The sequence below is a fragment of the Haemorhous mexicanus genome, chromosome 2 (assembly GCF_027477595.1).
Source record: "Haemorhous mexicanus isolate bHaeMex1 chromosome 2, bHaeMex1.pri, whole genome shotgun sequence".
Taxonomy (NCBI): Eukaryota; Metazoa; Chordata; class Aves; order Passeriformes; family Fringillidae; genus Haemorhous; species Haemorhous mexicanus.
Window position 1 is genome coordinate 120,427,608 of NC_082342.1, and position 25,916 is coordinate 120,453,523.

The window sequence follows — 25,916 nt, forward strand, 5'->3', positions numbered from 1 at the left end:
GTTATTTTTGTTTCAGATACTGGGAAAAATGTGTTCCCTGTGAGGGATGGGAGGCCATTCCCCTTATCCCATTACCATCTCCTGATGTATTTTAAAGGATCTGCTTTTGGGGATCAGACACAATCTGGATACCAAAACTTCTTCAGGAGCAAAGGACAATCCCACATTTAAAAGCAAACCCTTCAAAGACACAGTGAAACACTTCCAGCCTGGAAGCATGGAGAAAATGGGATTGTCCTCCTGCTTCAAATTTTGTTTTGTTGTTATATTAGATATCATTTATTTTCATAAATAAATATAAAAATCCATTCTATTTCTATATAAGTAATATGATATGGTATGATAATAATATAATATAATATAATATAATATAATATAATATAATATAATATAATATAATATAATATAATATAATATAATATAATATAATATAATATAATATAATATAATATAATATAATATAATATAATATAATATAATATAATATAATATGTTGTAGTTTAATTTTTAATATTTTGTATATATTATTATATTTACTTATTTAATGTATTTATTTTTGCATTGGCATAATATATTTTTTATTACATATTTATATTTTAAGCATAAAAATGTTGAATTTGATGTAAAAATTCATTTTTATAGAACTAAGGATTTTTAAATTTTTGGTGTTTAAAGGATGTTTTAGGAAGGAATGTGGTTTAAACCCTTTATTTATTGGAGGGATTTAGAATGAATTGTGAACAATGTGGAGGAATGGTTTTTGGTGTTGGTAAATTGATTAAATAAGTTTAAAATGTTTTTTAGGGTTTGAATGAGTTAAATACATGGTATTTAAGTTTGATGCATTGGTTAAGGTTATTTAAATATTACTTTTTGGTTGATTAATGGGTAAAAATATTGTTGAGGGTAAATAAAATGAAAATAGATAAATATGATATTAGATTTAATTTTATGTTTGTAGTTTCTGTATGTGAAGTAAGAGGTATTTGTTTTTAGTTGTAATTTTTGTGTGGTTTACATTTCTGTGTTTACTTTTTTGTTTTTAGAGTTGTTAATATGTTTTTGTGTTTGATATGGTTTCATGTTCTTTGTTTTAATTTATTTTGCTTTTGAAGTTGTGGAGATATCAGTATACTTTCTGCTTTAGGTTATTAATGGAAATGGATTTTTAATTTGTTTTGCTATTGGGTTTTTGACTAGGATTAAAGGATTTTTTTAAATTTTTGTTTGTGTACTATTAGAAAAATGCTTAATGCTTGGTGGATTTGGTTTTGGAAAAGAGATGTTTAAAAAATGCAGAACATGTAATACCTCCTCCCCCTTGATTTGTGCTGGTTTCTTGACCACCTCTTTGACCAGATGCAATATGGAGTCAATTCTCAGTGTGCTCAGGGCACAGATCAAGTCCACCAGAACGAGCTGGGATGAGCTGGCCACGGGGAGAATCTGACAAAACAAAGCACAACACACACGTTTCAAAATGAAATGTAAATTCCAGAGGAAAATCAAACCAGCCCTTGCCATTTAAAGATCTCTCACAACCATGAAACCAACTGGATTCTGCCCCAGTGAGAGCAGGAGGGAAAGTTCTCCCCAGAATAAATAATGAGTTCCAGAGAACACAGCTCTCATTTGCTCTGGAAACTGAGCTGATTCGAGAGCTTTAAAGGATAATTGGCCAATTGCAACCCAGTATTAAATAAAAAATGGCTTTTACTCTCAGATTTAAACCCACAATTTGGGTTTTATTTGATTATTTATTGAGGTTTAATTGTAGTCCTGATGCTTTTCGAACTAAGAGGATTTCAGATTTTTCAGTCCTATTTAAAAAACCCCAAAGAATCTACAAGCAGAGTTGAGATCTGACCACATCAATGGAACATTTGCCTTCATATAGGAAATAAAAGGGTGCTTTTCTTTAGCTTCACCTTGGTTTTACTGTGACTCCTGTGAGGTTTTTTGCTGTTCCACACTGCTGCAGTTGCTGCCATCAGCTGGACTCCAAGGTGTGCTGTCAAGGGATTCAGAAACTCCAATATTTTTGTTCTTAGTGTCTGTAAAGGAAGGAAAATAATTATTAATGTAAGGCAGAGACCAGCTCCTGGTTTATAAAATATAATTTCTTTTCCCAGGATATACAGAAAATAGGGTATGTTTAATTCCCAGGGAAATGAGGAGCTGCAGTGAAACCAAATCCCATACCAGTAAAAATAAAAGAACAATGTAAAAATACAAGAATAATAAAAGAACTCCATGTAAAATGCACAGGGGAGGATGAGGAGATTAAAAAAATCAGCCTTTTAAAAGAGCTCCTACTTTGGTTGCTTTAAAGTAGACTGAGGAGGAGCCTTTAGTTGTCCCAAAGAAGTCAGTTGGTCTTTTTTGGGAGTCTTCCCTCTTGATGACACTCCAGAGGAGGCTCATGGTGTTGATAATTCGGGGCAGCTCGTCCAGGATGGCATTCCTGGCATTCCTCAGGTTGGCAGGTTCAGCTAAACAGGATGACTGGGGGGAAAGAAAACCCCAAAATATCAATGTTAAAATGATTTCTTATGCACAAGAGCCTAAAAATTGAAGGGAACACATCAAAACATTAGAAACCCAAAAGAAAATAAACCAGTTTGTAAAGGACAGAGGGCTGATATTTGCATCACCAAGATCTTTGTGAACAAGAGCTTAAAATTCACTTTGCAGGCTTCAAATACAGAAAAATTAAGCTCAGTCCTTTCACTTTGAGTCAGTTCAGTTTTTGGGTGTGCTCTGAGGCCTCTCCAAGGTTATTTTCTTGCACAATTCCCTGTTTCTATTCACCTGGAAGGGAAGGGGGTGTGACTCTGCTGTCAGAGGGTTCCATGTACCTTTTTTGTGGGATGGGGATGATCCAGAAGGCAGAAGTGCCCGATGGTTGTCAGCCCTTCCAGAAGGGTCAGGGGGTAATCAGGAGTCACATTTTCTCTTTTAGAAGTGAAGCTTTGGGAGGGGGAAGAAAACCCAAACATGTTAATAAGCCAAGTGGTATTTTCTTGATTCAAAATTCCTGTTTCTATTCCATAGCTAAAATTGGAGGGAATATTAGGAATAGCAGGTCAGGAATGTCAAAATGAAGGGATACATTAATCTGGGAGCTTTAATACTTGGATGGAAGGCAGAGGGAGCCAGAAATATCAGAGCTGCTGCTCCTCCCTCCTCTCTTCCTCCAGCTGCTGCACCAATCCTGTCTCCAGCTCACTCCAGGTGCAGCAGGAATTGAGGATCAAACTCTGGGACCCACAGTGGTGACTCAGGGAGTTCCTACACACTCCCAGCTGTGGAAAAGGGAAATTTTGGAATAACAAATCCCTCCCCCCGTGGCTCTTACCTGGCAGATGTTTTGGCAGAAGTCTTCACAGCTTCATTCTCATACTGCTTGACAAGCTCATCCAGGTTTTTACAGATCTGCACCACAAATGGGGCCACAGTCCAGCCCAAGGACTTCCCAAAGTAGGGCAGGGAGCTGGTGACCAAGGCCACCCAGGTGGGATGCATCCCATGGCCATACTCGGGCTGGAGCCCCCTCACCACGGCTGAGACAAACAAGCCCTGGGAGGTGATGGGGTGTGGGTACACGTACTGCATGGCCCCAATGGCCTGCTGGAAGTTCAGAGCCTGCTGCCACTCCTTGGACAGGTCTGGCTGGTTCTCCTGCTCCTCAGGCCTCTGGCCAAGGTGGTGCTCCAGGACAATCAACACCTGCAGCAGCTTCAGCAGCTCAATCTGGAGAGGGTGCTCGCTCCAGATCTGATCGTGGCCAAAATTGATGAGGCTCTCCTGGAAGAGCTCTTGCTCCTGGGGGCTGGCCCCATCAGCCAGGAGCCGGTAGCGCTTGTGGCTGACGTACATGGAGGCCGAGAGCGAGAGCAGCACCAGCTCCTGCACCTGGCACCTCCCCAGCAGATCCCGGATCAGCTCCGCGCTCCTGGGCTCGGCCGCCTTGGCCGTGGTGGCCAGCTGGGCCATCATCCTGATGAGCACCTCCACGCTCTTGACCTGCACGTCCCTGTTGGCCAGCAGGTCCCTGTGGCTGAGCTGCAGGCAGCAGGGGTAGTAGGAGCGCAGGAAGCTCAGGCACAGCGAGGTGAGCAGCTCGATCAGCAGCGAGTGCGGGCACGCCGCGGGAGACTGAGGCTGCAGCTTCCCGTAAAAGCTCTGCCCCACCAGAGCTTCCTGGTGGCGAGCCAAGAGGTTGTAGATGAGGTTCAGGTGTGCCGTGGAGCTGGTGTCCATGCTGGTGGTGGCCACGGCCTCGATGAATTCCTTGGGGTTGGTTTTGAGCACGGCCTCCAGCACGGAGAAGGCGTAGAGCACCCGCCGGGAGTCGTAGGGCTGCAAGTACAGCAGCGTGTGCTTGAACAGGGCCTCTGCCAGCTCCTTCTTCTCCTTCTGCTGCCTCAGCAGCCTGCTGTGGGCCATCTCCTGCAGCTCCAGCTCCACCTCCTCGTCACTGGACAGAGACTCCGAGGCCTGAGTCCTCTCGGAGTCGGCCCTGACGAGGTTGAGCCCCGCGCTGGACCTGGAGCTCTCAGAGGCACTGAGGGAATTCCCGTGGCCTGGGGCCTCTCTGCCATCAGCTGCAGCCTCCTTGTCCTCGCTGCTCAGCTCCTGCAGCTCCAGGGAAGGGGACAAGGAGGAGGTGTTGTCACTGTCGTGGCCTGTGCTGGTGTCTGCAGACTCCGTGTGCTCGCTGTTGTCCTGGTCGCCCTCCGTGTCCTGGGAAGATCCGTCATTTTCAGGCTGCTCAGCTTTCAGCTCTGCTTTCTCTGGATCGGTTTCCACTTCTGCCCAAATTGCTTCTCTGTCCACAGTAGTGAACTGGCTCAATGGAAGGTTTTCCTCAGAATTGCTCTCAGTAATGCCAGACTCTTTCAGAGGGGCCTTTTTCTTGCAAAGCCAATCACGAACATAGTCTGAGAAAAAGATTTTTTCCAATTAGTTTCTATTTCACACTTAAAATCATATCACAGTCTGGCTTGGAAGTTATCTTTAAGGGCCATTTAGTCAACACATCATGCTTTATATTCAAGAAATCATTTTAAAAAAAGTTTATAAAGCTACTTTGCTCCAGTCCAGTATTAATTGTGATGAGTGGGGCTAAAAAAGTGGACAACAATTATACCTAAGGCAAGAATTATTTCTCTTTTAAAGTGGTTAAAGAGCAGTGCTAACCTCCTGCCAAAAGAACAGGATCAGAACACAAATCACTTTTAGGCTGAGACACCCTAAGAGTGGCAATTGTTTTTTTTTATGCTTCCTGAACATTAAATATTTGTGGAGATCGGGAGGGCAATGAGAAGGATGGAAGAAGAGGGATTGATTAATTAATTAATTAAAGAGCTAATGTTTTCCTTGATTAAATGCTGTGGAACTAGGAAGGAATAGATTAGCTCTGTGTTTCTATAGCAGCCCTGTGGATGCTTTAATTGTGTGACATGTATTTGTCAATTGACACCAAAAATGATGCTGAAAGCACAGCCTGGTGACAGGCATGGAACAGGGGACAGAAACTTCCTGTAAAACTCCAAGAAACTTCTCTACTTCCTGTCTACTCCAGTAAAAAAAAAAACAAAAAAAAAACCCACTTGGATATTTGGGCCAAATCAGAGAATTGTTAAAGTTGGAAAAGACCTCCAAGATCAGAGTCCAACCATAACCCAGCGCCACCCCCCTGTTCACCTCTAAACCTGTCCCCAGGTGTCACATCCACAGTTTCCAACACTTGCAGGGAAGGTGACCCCATCACTGCCTTGGGCAGCCCCTTCCAATGTTTTACCACCCTTTCCATAAAGAAATGTTTCCTAATATCCAAACTCAGCCTGCCCTGGCCCAGCCTGAGGCCGTTCCCTCTGCTCCTGTCCCTGTGCCCTGGGAGCAGAGCCCGACCCCCCCGGCTGTCCCCTCCTGGCAGGGACTTGTGCAGAGCCACAAGGGCCCCCTGAGCCTCCTTTGCTCCAGGCTCAGCCCCTTCCCAGCTCCCTCAGCCCCTGCTGGGGCTCCAGCCCCTTCCCAGCTCCCTCAGGAATTCTCCAGCCCCTTCCCAGCTCCCTTCCCTGCCCTGGACACGCTCCAGCCCCTCCAGGGCTCTCCTGCAGGAGCAGAACTGGACCCAGCCCTGAGGGGCTCTCAGAGCCAGCCCAGAGGGACAATCCTGTTGTGGTAATGGTCCCCTGAGTGGGCAGTAATTACTATTGACTCCATGTCTGCAGAAGGCTGATCAATTGTTTCATTAAGCTTACCATAGGATTGTACTATACTTCACTATCTCACTGAGAAGCTGGTAACCAACTTCTCTTACCAACAGTCTGACACAGCTTTGACCTAATTGGCCAATCCCTCCAAACACCATCCAGTGTCTAACTAAGAAATCATTCTTTGGTAAATAATCTCCATAACACATTCTACAGGTACACAACAACAGGTGTAGCAGATGGAGATAAGAATTGTTTCTCATTCTTTTCTCTGAACTTTCTCACAGCTTCCCAGGAAAATCCTGGCAGAGAACTGTGTCTGTCTCTGTTCAGAGGATTTGTGATTACCACACAATCCCTGCTCTGCTCCTGCTCATCCAGCCCAGCTGCCAGGGGCCTCTTGCCCACCTGGGCACCCCTGGGCTCGTGTCCAGCCTCTGTCAGCAGCACCCCCAGGGCCTTTTCCAGCTCTCCAGCCCCTCTGCCCAGCCTGGAGCTCCACGGGGTTGTGGTGACCCAAGGGCAGGACTGGCCCTGACCCTGCTGGCCTCATCCCATGGATGGGGCAGTGCCCCAGAGGGCCCTGCGGGATTCACATTCTCTGAACCTGAGAGAAGCAGTGAGAGAAGCAGAGAAAAGAATGATCAAAGCAATTCTTATCTCATTTGCTGTGCCTGTGTTTGTGCCAAAGCAGAATGCAGTATGGAGATTGTTTACCCACAGTGATGGTGGCTTGTTTCCTTGGCCTGTCAGGGCCGAGCATGTGTGCAGAGTGTCAGTCAGGAGTGAGTCACAAGATTCTGTTCAGTGCAGTTGAATGCTAGTGCAGGTTCAGTTTAGATGTGGTGTAATATAGCATAGAATAATATGTGGATGCCATGGGACAGAGAGAGAAACAGCAAGAATTTCTCACAGTGGCTTCTGAGAATTTTTAGGGAGTTGTAAGGATGTGATAACTTGTTAAGTAAGAACAATCTGCAGGTGGTGTGATATAGGAGCCTCCTTGAGCCAGGTCTCATAAGCTCTGGGAGATCTATATCACACCAAGATAGCTCAGCTACCTTAGAAGGCATAAAAATCAGCAGGATGGCTTCTGTGGCAGTGTTGGAAACAAAAAGTTTTAATAAAAGGCAAAATAACAAACAGAGAAAAACCCAGTCAGGTGCCAGAGGTTCTTGCCCTTGGTAAAACACCCCACAGAAGCCATTGGTTTCTTTGTTCTCTTCTTTTTCTAGTGAATTGCCCAGGTGGGACTTTCTGGCTTCTGTCTAATTAGCCATCCTTAAGTCTGAGGTGAAGTCCCCCAGGCCTGTGAGGTGCCTTTTTCACCTCATTGAGGAGAGAAACTTCTGGGCTTATTTCCTTTTTAAGGGGACAAAGGAGAGTTTTGTCACTCCATCAGGGGGCACATTCCTACAGTGGTGTTTTTCTACTTCATCTTTTTGTTCTTCTCAAGGACAGTGTGTGAGGAAGGTGTTTTGGTTAATTAGTCAATCAAATAAAATCTGTCATATCTCTCTATAAAAACTGCTGGTTCTCTTGAATAAAGCTTCTTTGCTCTTTGCACAGCACTGCCTCCTGCCTGTTCCTGTGGTATTCTTGGCACAATGTTGAGTTTGTGAGGGGTCCCATGACAAGGTGAGAGATGAGGATCTGACTCCATGTTCTCAGAAGGCTGATTTGTTATACTACAGAAAGAGAAAGGATCCAGACAGAAGGCTTAACCAGAATGAGAATGAAAAACTCCTGACTGATTCCTCAGAGTCCCTCACAGCTGGCAGTGATTGGTCATTAATTAAAAACAATTCACACGAAACCAATCAAACATGATCAGTTGGTAAAAAATCTCCAGCCACATTCCAAAGCAGCAAAGGAGGGAGAAGCAAATGAGATAATGTTATTTTTTCTCTGAGGCTTCTCATCTTCCCAGGAGAAGAAATCCCAGTGAAGGGATTTTTCAGAAAATATCACAGTGACAGTGCAAGAGTCACAATAATATAGTATAATAAAGTAATTAATCAGCCTTCTGATATCCATGGAGTTCTCCTCATCACTTCTCCCTGCCACAGAAGTTGCCTGCTTTTCCAACAGGCCCAGCGGTACCTGGGGAGGTAGATAGTAATATAGTATAATATATATATATATATAGAGAGAGTGTGTGTATATACATATTTTATATGTATAGTATACATATATTATATATGATATACTTTTTATTTTATAGAATATATATAATATATGTATTATAATATAACATATACTATATTATATATAGTATATATAGGTATATAGTAATATAGTATATAGTATATATGTAATATATAAAAATATAATATATATAGTGTATATATTATATTTATTTATATATAACATATGTTATATATTATATATATTTTATATATTATATATGGTATGTAATTATAATATTTTATGTATCTATAGGTGTGTATCTATATCTATATATATATATATATATATAGTATAATAAAGTAATTAATCAGCCTTCTGATATCCATGGAGTCCTCCTCATCATTTCTCCCTGGCACAGGGGGTCACCTGCTGTTCCAACAGGCCCAGCAGTACCTGGGGAGGTATATTATTAGAATAGAATATATATATCTATATATGTATATGTGTGTGTGTATATATATATATAGAGGTATATACTGTAATAAAGTAATTAATTAGCCTTCTGATATCCATGGAATTCGCCTCATCATTTCTCTCACTTGCTCTTCCAACAGGCCCAGCAGTACCTGGGGAGGTATATAGTAATATAGTATAACATATATATTATATATAGTATAATATTTATATAGTGTATAGTGTGTATATATATAGTATATATATAAAATATATATTATATATTCCATATTATCTATGTATTATATATATATATATATATAGGTATATAGTAATATATTATAATAAATTAATTAATTAGCCTTCTGATATCCATGGAGTCCTCCTCATCATTTCTCCCTGGGGGTACCTGGGGAGGTATATAGTAATATAGTATAACATATATATATAGATACTATATAGTATAATAAATATATTACATAGTTTTTATATATATATATATATATATATATATATATATATATATATATATATAAAATTTATTATATATATGTATATACATATATATCTATATCTATATCTATATCTATATCTATCTATCTATATAAAAATATATATTTAGGTATATAGTTAGGTATATAGTAATATATTATAATAAAGCAATTAATTAGCCTTCTGATATCCATGGAGTCCTCCTCATCATTTCTCCCTTGTGGTACCTGGGGAGGTATATAGTAATATAGTAAAACATATATATATTATATAGTATAATATATATATATTATACAGTTTGTGTACATATATATATATATAGAGTGTATATATTTAAAAATATATATTGTAAATAATATATAATATAATATATATATATTTTATATATGTGTATAAATATATATAGGTGTGTGTATATATATATAGGTATATAGTAATATATTATAATAAAGTAATTAATTAGCCTTCTGATATCCATGGAGTCCTGCTCATCATTTCTCCCTGGCACGGGGGTCTCCCGGCGGTACCTGGGGAGGCGCCGTGCCCGAGGCAGCCCAGGGAGGTGCGCTGGGTGCGGGGGTGCAGCAGCAGCAGCAGCACGGGCTCCAGGATCCGCGCCACGTCGCTCAGGGACAGCGCCCGCAGCAGCCAGCCCTGCGCCGCCGCCCCGATGGCCCCGTCCGAGCACGTCAGGCTGTCCAGCACCACGAACAGCGACCTGCGGACAGAGCGGGATGCCTCAGCACGGCAGTGAGACGGAGTGGAACGTTTCCAGAGTAGAAATCCATTTGGATTTAGGTGAAATGTACTTCTTTGAGTTAAGCCTGTGGCTTGCAAACACAGCTGTTTGGTCTGACTGCTGTTCTCACAAAAAGCCTATGCTCTAAGAAACTGCTTCAGCCGAAGGACAGAGATAAGGAGGAGGCCCCTTGAACTCTGAAACAGACAGAGGCTGCTGTGGGAAACGGGCAGGGTGACCCAGGAGTTCTTTCTGATCAAGAAAAAATTAGCAGCAAATGTCACACAAAATCAGTAGAATGAATATGCATGAACCTATTGTGATATTGCATGCATGTGTATTTGAGAGGGAGATAAAAAGGGATCTGGAGTTCCCAGAGGCACATGTGTCCTATTAAGGGGAATAAATATAAATATAAATATAAATATAAATATAAATATAAATATAAATAAATATAAATATAAATATACGTATACATATAATAATGATGATGATGATGATGATGTAATAAACATACCGGCTTTACAACTTTCACAAAAGTTGTGAAGTTTGTTTGTTTCCCCAAATCAGCAGCTTTTCTGGTTTTTAAATCCTGTACTGCATTGATGTGAGGAATGGATTTCTCACACTTTAGTGCATGGATTCTTACACATTAGTGTATGGATTAGTGCCTGGATTCTTACAAATCCATTCTTACAAATCTTACAATGCATTCTTACAAATCCATTTCTCACACACTAGTGCACAACTCTGAACTCCTTATAAAGTGTTAGTTACTGTTGATGCCTTAAGTTTTAGCTTTTATGTTTTCCAGATTCTGTACTGCACTAGTGGGTAACTCTGAACTTCATGTCAAGTGTTAGCAAGCTCTCCTCAGAGTTCAGTCACACCAAACAATCCTTTTCCAGGCCCAAAGGGTACAAACAGCAGCAAACTGAGGAGAGCAGACTGGGAGGATGGGACTGCATAACCTGGAGCTGTAATTGCACAATTAACCCCAATATGGAAATGGACCAAAACCTATAGAAGTGAGAAAACTCCTGACCCAGGGTCCATCTTGGGTCCATTTTGGTTCATCCTGGGTGTAGCCCCAGCTGGGCTCTTGTGCTGCCCAGGGTGGATCCTTTAAAGGCCTTTTTAATAAATCCCTGCTTTATTCCTTTAACTCTGCCTGGCCTCTGTTCCAGGTCCCCTCTCAAGGCATCACTGTCTTCACATTTTGCTCAGACAAAAACAATCCCCCTGGGCCTGAGATCCAAGGACACCCTACAGCCTCAGGCCCTGAAAATACAAACAAAAGTGAATTGGGAGGGAGCAAACTGGGGGTAAATGACTTCATTACCTGAGGCTGTCAGTGGAGGATTAACCCCTGATATGTGAATGGACCAAGGTGATAATTGTGTGAAACACTGGTGAGCATTGTCCAGCTTGGGTGAGGCCTCTGGGAGGCTGCTGAGTGCCCAAGGTGTGTCTGTGGAGGCCTTTCATAAATACCTGCTCTTATTCCCTTAGTCTTGTCTAGCCTCTGTTCTAGGGAGCCTCTCCAAGGCATCACCAGCACCAAGGACAGCTGAAATCCCTAAAAAAAACTTAAATCAAGCAATAAAATCCTGGCAGGGAACACACCCAGAGCGTGCTCAGTGGCTCAGGTCTGCTCCCAACAGCTTTGGCCAAGCAGCTTTTCCTGGACTGAGCTCAGGAATTGTACAAGCAAGGCCACACAAATCCTCCCACTTTTCAAGTTCTTTCCCATATTTATTTGCTTTTATCTCATTTTATCCCATAGGAAGTAAAACTAAACTAAGATTTTTATTTTTACAAGGAGCTGGTGTTATTTTCTTTGGAAGGAAAATTTAATTCACTCCAAGACAAAAAATATCTGCTCTCCAGAAAAGCTACTTCTCTCTTATGAAGCTCTTTCTATTTTTATAGCAACTTACTTCACCCAAAAAAACCACAGAGTATGCAGAGTGCCCTGCAATGATAAACCCCAAGGAAGTGGAAAATGTTGCTTTTTCAAATTTTTTTACTCTCCCTACAGAGAACTCCTCCCCACCTCAGAAAAGAGAATAAAGCACAATATAATTAAATATAAAAAATGCAAATGGAAGTGGAAATACCTGTCAAAGGAGCGATTGTGGGAAGTCACTCTGCTGCCTTGGATCTCTCTGGTCAGGTGCCACATGACAGAGAATCTGAACAGGGCTTCCAGCCTTGTCCCCTTGGCAAGGAAAGAAAGGAGATTTAGGGAGGTTTCCAAGTTGAAAGAAAATTGGAATACATTGGTTATTGGTAGAAAGCTTTAAAAATGTTTGCAAAATTTTATGTTGCAAAATTGCATGCACAGGAAAACAATAGCAAAGACTGGTTAAAATCTTATTGGGCAAAATGTTCTGCCAGCTGTTAAAGAACTATGCTGTCATGATATTAGGGAAGGAAAAGAATTAATAACTGGCTCACTTAAATACAGTTTATTGTCAGACCAAATATTGTAAAAAAATAAAGTGATTTTACAGGTATTGGTAGAGATGGGGCGGTGGGAAATCCTGACAAAAATTACAGGATTTCTGCTTGAACTAAAAACCCCAGCTAATGTCTAGTGCTGGATTTTGTATCCAGGGATTAAGTCCAGCACTAATCCCATGCTGAACAAATCCCAGGGAAATGTAAAAGCATGGACAGAGCCTGTCAGACTCTTGGAAAACACAGCAACCACGGGAGTGAGCACATGGAGAAGGGAGCAGCAGGAAATTTGGGGAGCACTGGAACAATTCCACAGTGCTGGAGGAGCCTCAGTGCAGGCAGAATCAGGGTGATCCCAACATCTGGGAGTGATTGGGATCTGACTCTACTGATCCAGAATGCTGAACAACTGCTTGATTAGACAACACTGTATCCCACTAATGCTATATTATAACTACACTAAAGAGATATTTAAAGGATACTAAAGAAAAACTTTACAGTCAGGACACAGCTTTGAGTGGTTGGTTAATGAATATAAACAACTCTCACTAGAATCTAATTACCAAATCCCTTCAGGTAAACAATCTTCTCAACACATTCCACATGTATAAAAACAACAAAACCAGAAAATAAAGATAAGATTTCAACTTATTTAACAAATTTACCAATAAATACTTAACCAATACCAAAAAACATCCCTCCACATTGTTCACAATTCATTCTAAATCCCTTGAATAAATAAAGCATTTAAACCACATTCCTTCCTAAAACATCCTTTAAACACCAAAAATTAAAAAATCCTTAGTTCTATAAAAATAAATTTTTAGATCAAATTCAACACTGTTATACTTAAAATATAAATATAAAATAGAAAATCTATTTTATATATACAAAATAAAGATATTAAATAAATAAATATAATAATATAATGTATAAAGATTTAAACAATAACAATGTTATATTATATTATATTATATTATATTATATTATATTATATTATATTATATATCATATCATATCATATTATATCATGTCATATATTATATTATATTATATTATATTATATTATATTATATTATATTATATTATATTATATTATAGTGTATATTATATTATATTATAGTATATTATAGTATATCACATATAATATCATAACATATTATATCATGTCATTTATATTATAGTATAGTATAGTATAGTATAGTATAGTATATTATAGTATATTATAGTATATTATAGTATATCATATAATATATTATATATCATATTCTATTCTATTCTATTCTATTCTATTCTATTCTATTCTACTTTTCTCTAAAAAATATTTTTTCTCCTTCTCCAAAGGTCCTCACTGCAATTCCCAAGAAATTCCCTTGGGAAGTTGTGGCAGCCTGCTCTCCATGAGGAGAGCTGCAGCTCCCCAGGACCTACTTTGTCCCGGTGCAGCAGGGCCTGGCAGATGATGTCCTCACAGATATTTGCTGAGGGAGCCAGGCAGTGAAGTCTGTAGAACAATTCCACACAGGCAATGTGGTGTTCCCGAGTCTCCTTGTTCAGCTGATTCCAGAGCACACAGGCAACTCTCTAGGGAAAAAGAGCAGCCAACTAAATATAAATATATTCATAATTATATTAATAATAGGAGCCATTTCCTTCCTGGCTTCCTGTTAGCAGAAGGCATTCCCAAATTGCCTCAGAATCCCAGGATTCTATGAATTAGAGGGTCAGTGTAGCTGGGCAGTAAAAAAGGAAAAGAAAATGGACACCTGGTAGAAATCTGTTTTCTCTGAGATCATCTTCAGGACTGCAGGAGCAATGGGAGGAAGGGTGACCATCTGCAGCTTGCCAAGGAAAGGGTTGTGGCCAGACACTTTGTACCTCTTCATCCTGTCCTCAATCACCAGTGCCAGGGACTGGGAGTGGTTGATGACCTCCAGGAGGGTGAAGATGGACACGTTCTGCACATAGCAGTCGTTAACACAGCAGCAGATTGTCATCAGGGACTTCAGCCAGAGAGGGAAGCTGGGATCACCTCCTGCTCACAAGGGAAGGGACAGAAAGGGTTTGGAACTGTTGGAACCCTGGATGCTGAGAATTTTCAACTTTCTGTGCTGCCAGGCACTGACCCCCAGGAGAACACTGCATTTGATCTGAGGACGTGGAGAAGGCCTCCAAAATTCAATAATGAAACTGAGATTTTAGGTGTGCAGTTTGGATAGAAGTGTGTGATATCACAGGGTGGGAAACTCAGAGCTGAAGGGTTTAGAATGCAGTCAGAGATAGAAAGCAAGGTGGAGGTTTTGGGGTGGAGGCTGCTCCTCCTTCTCTTCCTTCTCCATGGGTTTGGGTGGTTTTGTGTCATTGGATAAAAAAGTCCCCATTGTGGCACGGGTGGTTGGGCATTGGGTTAAAAGGGAAAATAATTGAGGTGTCATTTCTTAACTGGACAGTTTATCCTTCAAAGGCCTTGGAGAGAGAGAGATGGGGCTCCATTTTTAGTGTGTTGCAGTGAAGTGCTGCAGAGCTCAGGGTTTGTGAGACTGTGACAGAGACAAGAACTGATAAACATCTGAGTCCCAACAAGAAATTCCCTCTCACACATTTCATCCTGACCATGGCAAAAAAAAGGAAGCAAAAGAATCCACATGAAACAACCTCAGGGATGGGGTCATACTCCCAAAAATCCTCTAAGCAAGGTCACAGGACCAAAATGACTGCCCAGATCCTGTCATCAACAGCTCAGAATCAGATGGAATCACAGCAGGTTTGGGTTGGAAGGGACCTTGGAGATGGCAGGGGCACCTTCCACTATCCCAGGGTGCTCCAAGTCTGGCATGGAACAATTCCAGGGATGAGGCAGGCACAACCTCTCCATGTTTTCCCTACTTCTCCCAGCAGAAAGCTCTTGCAGGACCCCAAAACCTCTAGGATTTCTGCTTTGCCCTTTATGTTTATTCCCAACCCAACAACATATAATACTCCCAATAAATATTCCCAATTAATATGTTTATTATTTAGAGCTGCTGGTTTGTTTTCCAGCTGCCATTGTCACAACCAGCTCCAGAGGGCTCAGGATCCATGGATGCTCTTCCAGTAGCACTGAGGCCCCTCCTTTCAGGATTTATAAATTATAACTGAAGTGGCTGACATCAATCCAAGCCATCTTTTCCTGAGGGAGCAATGGAAGTATTCCATGTCCATGCCATGCTCAGCCATGATGGTAATATTTCCACGATGGGAATATCATCAGACAGCAGGAATGTGGAGTGAGGTGAGGAACAGAACCCAGTTTTCCACTTTCCCACCTCTCCATTCCCCACAAACCTGTTTGTGAGTTAACCTCAGGTCAATTCCAGCTCCTGCTAAAGCCAAGGAATGAACTGGAAATCCAAGAACAAACAGGCCCTGTAGCTGTACAGAGTTATCCTTATTTGTTACACTGAACTCCTTTGAATCCTGAGGGTTTGGGATTAGATATGATTTTGCCTCTGTTATGGTTTAGAGCTCAAATTTTCCACCTACACCCATCTTCCTTTACAACATCCTTTTTTGGGGACACAACCCACGGACAACAGGGATGGATATCCTGAAAATCCTGAACCATGGAGGGCTGTACAGGCCAGGAGGTCTTTGTCTCCCTTCAGCTCCAAATTTTCTAGTGGAATTTTTCAAAAAAAAAATTTGAATTGAAGGAGCTTGGCAGAACTCAGCTGCCAGGCACACCCCAGATGCTGAGGTGAATGAGACTTTAATTCCCAATTTGCCTTCAGCCCTGTCCAAGGGATTTTACTGAATCTAGTCTTGAAAATAGCCAAGCTCTCACTGTTTGCATCCTAAAAATGCTCAGGAAAGGAAAATTCTTACCAGGCCCCTGAAACAGAGAGAGATACAACTGTTCCATCTCCTCCTCAGACAGGTAGACTGGGAATGTTGTGCAATCCAGCAGCAGGTGACAAGCTGCAGAGAAAGCTTCCTTGCAGTCCCCTCTGAGGGGTCCCAGCACCAGCTCCAGGTCCCACTCCTCCTCCTCCTCCTTCTCCTTTTTGTGTTCAGAGAGGAGAGCAGTGGAATTCTTGCTCCTGAAGGGTGAGCCCCTGGCTGAGAACAGCTCTGAGAGCATTTGCTTCACCTGAGGCACAGTGATTTGCTTGCCCTCCCAGGGACTCTTTTTCTTGTTGCCACTCTCAGGTAACCTGTAGCCATTCTCCTTTTTCTCCTTCCCACTCAGATGTATTGTTGCAATCCCTTCAGGACTCATGTCTTGGAGCTGCATCCCAAAAATGTATTTGCTGGCAAACTTGGCCACCAGCTCCTGGATGCAGTGCAGAGCTTTCTGGATGCTCCCTCCTTTTTTCCAGACATCATCTCTCTCCAGGGTCACCGTGGGCACCCCCAGGTGCTGCCAGAGCTCTGGAGAGGAGGCACTCAGGCCAATGCCACTGTCTTCTGACTTGAGGGTGGGCAATGGAGCCTCCTCCTCCTCCTCCTCCTCCTCCTGCAGCCCAGGTTTGGTCTCCAGGGTTATATCCACATCTTTTGGCACCGGGCTCTGCAACAGCAGTAGGGATGTGGTTAATGTGGCACTGCCAACAGAGGATTCACTTGGAGAACAGCAGTGACACAAAAAGGAAAAATTCCTGTTTGTGATTCCCAGCTTCACAATCACAGTTGTTTACAAACAGCTCCATTCATTCCCCTTTAAAACCCAATATCTATGGAAATATACAATATGCATATATTTATTATATATAAATATCTGATATAAATATCTCTATAAACCTCACATAAATATCTCTATAAACCTCACATTTGACTCATCAAACAGAGGGATGTGCTCCCTTAAAACCCATTTCCCCCAGAGCAGCTCCATTCATTTCCCTCTAAAACCCAATATCTATATAAATATATAATATAAAATATATCATATACATATATTTATTATATATAAATATATGTATAAATCTCACAATTGACTCATTAAAACCTGTTTGCCCCAGAGAAGCTCCATTCATCTCCCTTTAAAACCCAATATCTGTATAAATATATAATATAAAATATATATATATATTTCTTTTATATAAATATCTGATATAAATATCTGTATAACCTTCCAACTGACTCATCAAACAGAGGGATGTGCTCCCTTCAAACCCATTTCCACCCAGAACAGCTCCATTCATTCCCCTTTAAAACCCAATACCTGTATAAATACATAATATAAAATATATTATATATATATATATTTATTATATATAAATATCTGTATAAACCTCACAATTGACTCATTAAAACCCATTTCCCCCAGAGCAGCTCCATTCATCTCCCTTTAAAACCCCATATCTGTATAAATATAGAATATAAAATATATAATATACATATTATATAAACCCATTTCCCGCAGAGCAGCTCCATTCATTCCCCTTAAAAACCCAATACCTGTATAAATATATAAAATATATTATATATATATATTTATTATATATAAATATCTGTATAAACCTCACAACTGACTCATTGAAACCCATTTCCCCCCAGAGCAGCTCCATTAATTTCCCTTAAAAAACCAATATCTTTATAAATATATAATATAAAATATATTATATATATATTTATTATATATAAATATCTGATATAAATATCTGCATAACCTCACAATTAACTTATCAAACAGAGGGATGTGCTCCCTTCAAACCCATTTCCACCCAGAGCAGCTCCATTTATTCCCCTTTAAAACCCAATACCTGTATAAATATATAATATAAAACATATATATACATTTATTTTATATAAATATCTGATATAAATATCTGCATAACCTCCCAATTGACTCATCAAACAGAGGGATGTGCTCCCTTCAAACCCATATTCCCCCCAGAGCAGTGTTCCATCTGCTGCATTATTTCTGCTCCAGTGCAGCTGTTTGTTCTGCTGGCACATTCTGGCAGGCTGTGCTCCTGGGGTTGCTTTATCCCATCTATTCCTCATTCCTCAGCATGGTCCTTTGCACACCAACAATGCCCCATTGTGTTCCACTGAAATATTCATTGAAAGCCCTGCAGACCTAACCAGCTGTGAAGCTGGGCTGCGTTTGGTAACTTCAGTTTTTACCTACTGCATTCTGCTTCCAAAACCATTTAGATCCCATCCTTCTCAGGGGTAGACAAGACTAAGTCCCTTCAGTGCCACAAATCATTCAAACAGGCCAGAGCTGAACACCCAGTGAGAGTAACAAGGCAGCAGAGGGCTCTGGAAGGAGCCAAAGAAGGGAAGTTTCAGAAATCTTTATTGTTGTAATTAAGAATTTCATAGAATTATAGGTTTGGGTTGGAAGGGATCTTAGAGATGATCCAGTGGCACCCCTGCCATGGCAGGGACACCTTCCACTGTCCCAGGGTGCTCCAAAGCTGCTCCAAACCCTGTCCAAGCTGGCTGTGGACACTTCCAAGGATGAGGCAGCCACAGTTTCTCTGGGAATTCCATCCAGCCTCTCCCCACCCTCCCAGGGAACAATTCCTAATTCCCAGTATCCCATCTAACCCTACTCTTTTTTTGTTTAAAGCCATTCCCTGTGTCCTTTCCCTCCATCCCTTGAAATTCTCTCTCTCCATCCAATTCTGAAATTGAATTTTTTTAAATTCTCTCTCTCTCCACATTCCTGTGGCTCCCTTCAGGTGCAATTGTCATCGAGGCTGAAGAAGAATTAGCATCTTAAATTCTGTCCCAAAACCATTTAAACCAAGAGTTTTAAAGGGTTTTACCCATCTCTGAGGGGTTGAAAATCACCTACCCCATTGCCACTGCCTGTCTCGATGTCCAGGTAGGAAGGGGGCATTTGCACCTTGCTGAGCACCTTAAAACAGGTTTTTAAGGCATGAGTGAGTTCTGGCAGTCCCAAGACTTCCATGTTTTCCAGGAGAGACTGCACCATGTAACTGAGCATCTGGGGCAGGTACTGAGTCTGCACTTCAGAGTAGAGCTCCTGCAATAAAAAAGGAATGTTTGAAGGAGTTATCCCACCTCATCCATCACTGGGCAGGGATTGCTCAGCCCAGCCTTACCAGAGGAATCACATCCAGCAGGAACACCAGCAGAGTGCAGAGCTCTGAAATGGTAGGAGGAGTGCTCACATTTTCCAGAGGATACCTCATCCCTGTGGATTTGTTTCTAGAGTGAAAGAAACATTCTTATGGAAGGGTTTTTTTCCATGGCAAAATTCTGGTTACAAGCAAAAACCTTTGTTAAAATCAGCACAAAATACTGAACAGCTCTGAGGCAAAAGGCTTCTAACAGAGCAGGGGAAAATATTCTGTCAAAACAACCTCAGCTCTGTGTGGTATAATGAAGAACTGCTAATTTTCAGATTGCAGAATCTTCTTAGAGTTATAAAAGGATAAAAAGAGAGATACCATCTAATCAGAGGGTTGGAAGAGACCCTTAAGCCCATTTAGAATCTTTATTTTTCTTCTATAAAGACCTTTCCACCTCCCCTCCCAACTCTTTTTCTTTCTTCTGTTGATTTGAAAGGAATTTCTTTTGTTCCCAGGTTGAAATTCCCACCTAATTGTTTACCTGGTTGCACTCCTGAATTTTTTGTGGACACAACTTACAGACCTGGCTGGTTCTACCATGTGTGATGCCCCTTAAAAGCTCCAGTAAATATTATTATCCTGAACAGACAGCTCTGAAGTGGCATTTTTGAGAGCACAACATAAATACCTGAAACAATCTTCAAAGCATTTGGTCAGGTAATCCCAGAGGAAATCAGTGCTTAAGGATGTGATCAACAAATTCACTGTTTTGACAATTTCTGAAGCATTTTTGTTCTCTTTGATTGCACTGGAAGGGAGAGAAAAGGGAGAGAAAAGCAGATGTCAGTGAGGATTCACATCACATGAACTGATGGACTCGAAAATCTCTTTTCCCCTTTCTCTACAAGCTAAAAAACGTTGATTTCTTTTTTTTTTAAATCAAAGGCTAAATCATTCAGGAGCTGGAGCATCTCTCAGATGATGGGAATCACAAGGCTAAGCTCTGCCAGCAGCCTGATGTCACTGTGGTTACTCAACTCCCATCACATGTAGCAAACTTCATTTTTTCTCTGCTAATCCAAGAGAAATTCATTGTGTGTAGAGAAAAGGGGAAACCAGAGAAAAATTTCATCCTCTGGCCAGAAAGTCACTTTGTTACAACCCAAAACTTCATAAACTCTTTCATTTTAACCATTAAACTTTAAAAAAGTGATCCAGTTTCAGCTCAGAGCTGGAAATTTGCCATACCTTGCCAGGGTGTTGCCACTTTGATTGTAGCTGAGTTTGAGATCAGAACCCAGGGTGTCTTTGCAGTAGGAATAAAAAGCTCTAAGAACTTCCAGGAACAGATCCCCAACAACCTGTGGCCCTGCAAGGAAAGGGAACAAAGAATCCAGGAATTGTCTACAGAGGAGGGAAGGAAATAATTTCAGTGCCCTAAACTTGGAATAATGAAAAAAAATAAAAGTAGTGTATAAAGCATTGCAATGAGTGCTTTAAAAATGAAAATAGAAAAGTTGAAGTGACTAAGAATAGCAGAAAAGGTCAAAGCTTGTTATGTTTGATTTGATACCTTTAAATAATTGTTGCATTGGTAAATCCATTTCTAAAGGGAGGAAAGTCTTAATGGCTTAAGGCTCAAGGAGTCAAACTTTATGTTCTGACTGGGAAGATTAAACTGGATAATGCAGTTTAGCTAAATATCCCTGGTTTAAAAGGGATTTATGATCCCTTTATCTGTACTTTGGATTAATGCAGATTGTCAGGCAGCCAAGCAACACATCCAGCAGGGCAATGTCTCTCGTTTACTTTCTAAATTAGATTAATCAATACATTTCTAACAGAAACAATCTCTTTGGCAACGTCACTCCCCACCCAAAATATTTTTTAAAATCTGTAAAGTCACTTTGGTTTAATTCTTTGCTGCAGAGAAGTGAAATTTGCCTTTGAAATAAGGAAGGGCAGAGCCTCGTCCTGCTGGTGCTGCATGGACAGACCCAGAGAGGGAAGAGCAGGTCCACCCTAGGGAAAAATGGAGCTGAATATTGACACAAGGGTGGAAGTGCTTTTTTAAAGTGTCCTCAGATGCCAGCTCAAGGCTCAGAACCCCAGAATTATCAAGGCTGGAAGAGCCCTTCAGGATCACCCCAAACCCTGTCCCCAAGGCCAAATCCAGACTGCTCTGGGACAATTCCAGGGACTCCAAACCTCCCTGGGCAGCTCAGTCCAAGGCCTGAACACTCTGCCAGGGACATTTTCTTTCCCAGTCTCCAACCTGAGCATCCCCTGGTGCCCTTTGGGGCCATTTCCTCTCCTCCTTTCCCTTGGGACACAGCAGCAGAGCCCAACCCCCCTCACTGCCCCTCCTGGCAGGGACTTGTGCAGAACCACAAGGGCCCCCTGAGCCTCCTTTGCTCCAGGCTCAGCCCCTTCCCAGCTCCCTCAGCCCCTCCTGGGGCTCCAGCCCCTTCCCAGCTCCCTTCCCTGCCCTGGACATGGTCCAGCCCCTCCAGGGCTCTCCTGCAGGAGCAGAACTGGACCCAGCCCTCGAGGGACCCCAGCACAGAGGGACAATCCCTGCCCTGCTCCTGCTGGACACACAATTCCACATCCAGCCCAGCTGCCAGGGGGCTCCTGCCCACCTGGGCACCCCGGGCTCGGGTCCAGCCCCTGTCACCAGCACGCCCAGGGCCTTTTCCTGCTTGAGCAGCTCTCAGGACACTCTGTCCCAGCCTGTAGGGTTGGGGTTGGCACAACCCCCAGCCTGGTCTGTGCTTACCCTACAGGAGGGCACAGATTTTCATCTCCCTCCCTGGGACCCATCCATGCTCTGCAGGGCTCAGTGGGGCACCCAGAGAGAACCCGGAGAGGGAATTTGTTCCAGAGCAGGGCCAAGGCAAGGAACAGCCTCCTGCACACTCCCACACAACACAGGATTAGAGTTGGGCAGGGTTTTGTTAAGTCCTACTCAGATTTGGGATGAACATTTCACCTATTTCAGGTTTGTCCAGGAGGCTGATGAGGATCCTGAAGGGTTTGAGATAAGCCTGGTGCTGCTCCTCTGGGTCAGCCTCTGGGAATTTCTGATGCAGAATCACAATCAAACTCTAGGAAAAGGAAAACATCACAATGTTATCCATCAGAGACAGATTGTCATCTTAATAAGTGCTGAAGTGGTGCTAAATTCGATTTTGTTTATGACTGGCTACAAATGAACTCTAATTTTCCATCCAGGGCAAACAAATCAATTCCAACTTCCACCATCTCTACTCAAAGGCTGATCTTATCCAGAGTAACATTTTTAAATAATTCAGGTAGTTCAGCCAAGATGCTTCCCTTTGGTTTCCTTAGATTCCAAAAGCAATCCAATATTGGGATAAATACAGCACAGAGGCTTTGAGAAAGAGGGAAATATAACCACAGGCACAGAGAGGGAAGGACAAACCAATAATTGGGAATAATTCTGGACACAGTTTGAGCTAAAATTGCAAGGATCATGAATTTATCTGGAATAGATCTGTATAAAATGAACACCAACCTCAACCAAAAGATCTTTAGAGTATTTTCCAAAGAAATAAACAGCATGGTCTTCAGAAGTGGTGGAGTCTGGAGCAAAAGTGCCACCTTTAATATCAGAGCCTACAAGAAAACAGAGGCAGGAGGAGCTCAGAGAGCAGCACAGAGCACTGAGGGGTTTATATTGAATTTACACTGCAGTTTTAGCATCTGGCATTTCAACAGCCCACAGGTCCCAGTTTGAGGGCATTCAGATGTTCAGCAAAACACATAAATCAAAACCAAGGCCAAATGCAATGGGAATCACCAGTTCTTCCAGAAAAATAAGGTTAAAATAGTAACTTTTAGTCATTTTAGTCCACTGAACCACTTCACAGCAAGCTGTGGGTGGAACCAGAATATATCAGATACCCTGGGATTCAGAGAGAAATAAATTCACCTCTGAAGAGAAGCCCTGTTCACCAAATATTTAATTGTATTAGGCCCTTCATAAATGGCAGATAAACACCACTTTACTTTATCACCATTCATTAAGAGCTAAAGAAGTGTATTTCAATTTTAAACACTGATTTTTTTTTTTTTTTTGCTCTCAAGTATGCAGAACACTGAAAACCCCTGGATTTTGCACAGTACCTAGCAGCCATGCATACAATCTCCTGTTGAGGGACATGTCTCTCCTCAGCAGTGTCTGAGTGGCTGCTGACAGGATGTAAACCAGATCAGCCCTTCTGAGCAGGATGGTACTTTCCTTGCAGTCCTAGGGTGGAAAAGAAAGATTTTTCAGCTGTTGGTGAGCACTGAAAGGAGTCAAACTGTTGATGGGCTGGGCTTTTGAACTGGGGATATTAATATTTTGGGGAAAAAGGTAACAAAGCATCAGCAGGAAAATGGTTTGTGTGCTAAAAATGTCAAGAATCCCCAGAATGACCAGGTTGGAAGAGACCTTCAAGCCCATGGAGTCCAGCCCAGCCCCAACAGCCCAACTGAGCCCTGGCACCCAGTGCCACCTCCAGGCTTTGTCAAACACACCCAGGGATGGGGACTCCACCACCTCCCCGGGCAGCCAGGCCAGAACTTTCTCCCCCTTGCTGGAAAAACCTTTTCCCTGCTCTCCAACCTGTATTTCCCTGGGTGCAGCTCCAGGCTGTGTGCTCTGGTTGTGTCAGTGCTGCTGGAGACAGAGCCCAGCCCCAGCTGAGCACAGGCACCTTTCAGGAGCTGTGAGAGTGATGGGGGCACCCCTGGGTCTCCTTTTCTCCAGGCTGAGCACCCCCAGCTCCCTCAGGGCTCCCTCAGAGGGTTTGTGTTCCCAGCCCCCCTCCAGCCTCGCTGTCCCCTCTGGATGTGCTCAGTGTCCCAAGGTCCTTCCCAAATGGAGGGGCCAGAGCTGGGCACAGCACTGCAGGTGTGCCCTCAGCAGTGCCCAGGGCAGGGACAGAATGACCTCCCTGCTCCTGGGACAGCCAGGGACAGCCAGGGACAGAATGCCCTCCCTGCTCTGCTGGTCACAACATTCCTGATCCAGGCCAGGAGCCATTGGCCATGTTGGCCACCAGGGCACTCTGCTGGCTCATGGTCAGTCAGTACCCCCAGGTCCTTTTCTGCCTGGGCACTGCCCAGCCACACTGGCCCCAGCCTCTGGCACTGCAGAGGGTTATTGTGGCCAAAATGCAGGACCTGGCACTTGGATTTATTAAACTCCATCCTGCTAGACTCTGCCCATCCATCCAACCAGTCCAGGTCTTTTTGCAGAGCCCTTCTTCTTCCAAGAGAAAGACACAGCTCCCAGCTTAGTGTGGTCTGCAGATTTACTAATGAAAGGCTCAACACTCTCATCCTTGTCAATAAAAGAAACGTGACACAATCTCAAGGGATCTGAGAAAAGTGGGATCACGAAGTCACAGGATGGGAGGGACCTCTAAGCCCACCCAGTGCCACCCCCTGCCATGGCAGGGACACCTCCCACTGTGCCAGGCTGCTCCCAGCCCCAGTGTCCAACCTGGCCTTGGGCACTGCCAGGGATGCAGGGGCAGCCCCAGCTGCTCTGGGAATTCCATCCCAGCCCCTGCCCACCCTCCCAGGGCTGAATATTTTCTCCAATATCCCATCTAACCCTACAATCTCTCAGTTGGAAGCATTCCCTGTGTCCTGTCCCTCCATCCTCTGGAAAAGTCCACCCTGAGCTCACCCCAAAGCTTCTCCTCTCCTTAAGACTTAAAATCTCTTCCTCCATCCTAAACACTGCCTACAGGGAGATGAGGAAACAATAGGAACAAATTTTGTTTTAAGAAAGATTTTTCTCCCCTGGTCTTTACCAGAAATAACTTCATGTGGACAATTCTAAATTCTAAAATCCTACTTGAATAAACTCCATGTTTTCCACATGAGTTGCTCAGGCCTGAATAGTTCAAGCACATCCCAAACATCCCCCAAAAGCCCCTGTGAAATCATTGCTTCAGCCTTGGAAGCTGTAAAGACTCTGAGAAGCAGCAGCATCTCCTCCACTCCTCAAATTGATGGGGCTCAAGAAATCCCAAAGTTCTTGGATTTTGAAGGTTCAAAATTCAGCCATTTGGCAATAACAGAAGTGGAGCTGGGCTGCTTGCACAGAACACACCTTCCATGGGAAAATCCCAAAAGAATCCTCTTACCAAAGCTGTATAAAATGGGAAAAAGAAGAGGATTGCTTCCAGAGTGTTCCTCTGCACAAGGACATTGGAATCCAGCACTGACACACATAAAGACTTTATCTGGAAAAGGGAAACACAACATTTTATTGGATTTTGCTATCAAATAATCACTGGAAGGCTTGGGAAGGTTTGGGAGGAAGGAAGGAAGGAAGGAAGGAAGGAAGGAAGGAAGGAAGGAAGGAAG

At 42.5% G+C, this 25,916-nt stretch overlaps 1 protein-coding gene across 2 annotated transcripts in view; it reads right to left on the reverse strand.

The window, feature by feature from the left end:
• DOP1B (DOP1 leucine zipper like protein B) overlaps positions 1-25,916 on the reverse strand; it is a 61,932-nt gene that overhangs the window by 12,185 nt on the left and 23,831 nt on the right. For both annotated transcript variants that reach the window (XM_059840152.1, XM_059840150.1), the window contains exons 6-23: positions 25,694-25,792; positions 23,676-23,799; positions 23,065-23,165; positions 22,519-22,633; positions 20,775-20,895; positions 20,215-20,334; positions 19,557-19,662; positions 19,286-19,477; positions 16,363-17,047; positions 14,265-14,533; positions 13,930-14,082; positions 12,156-12,256; positions 9,824-10,014; positions 3,359-4,943; positions 2,859-2,970; positions 2,317-2,505; positions 1,929-2,054; positions 1,312-1,446 (exon numbers count right to left, since the gene is read on the reverse strand). In XM_059840152.1, coding sequence (XP_059696135.1) covers positions 1,312-1,446; positions 1,929-2,054; positions 2,317-2,505; positions 2,859-2,970; positions 3,359-4,943; positions 9,824-10,014; positions 12,156-12,256; positions 13,930-14,082; positions 14,265-14,533; positions 16,363-17,047; positions 19,286-19,477; positions 19,557-19,662; positions 20,215-20,334; positions 20,775-20,895; positions 22,519-22,633; positions 23,065-23,165; positions 23,676-23,799; positions 25,694-25,792 — 4,524 coding nt within the window. The remainder of the gene's footprint in view (positions 1-1,311; positions 1,447-1,928; positions 2,055-2,316; positions 2,506-2,858; positions 2,971-3,358; positions 4,944-9,823; positions 10,015-12,155; positions 12,257-13,929; positions 14,083-14,264; positions 14,534-16,362; positions 17,048-19,285; positions 19,478-19,556; positions 19,663-20,214; positions 20,335-20,774; positions 20,896-22,518; positions 22,634-23,064; positions 23,166-23,675; positions 23,800-25,693; positions 25,793-25,916) is intronic.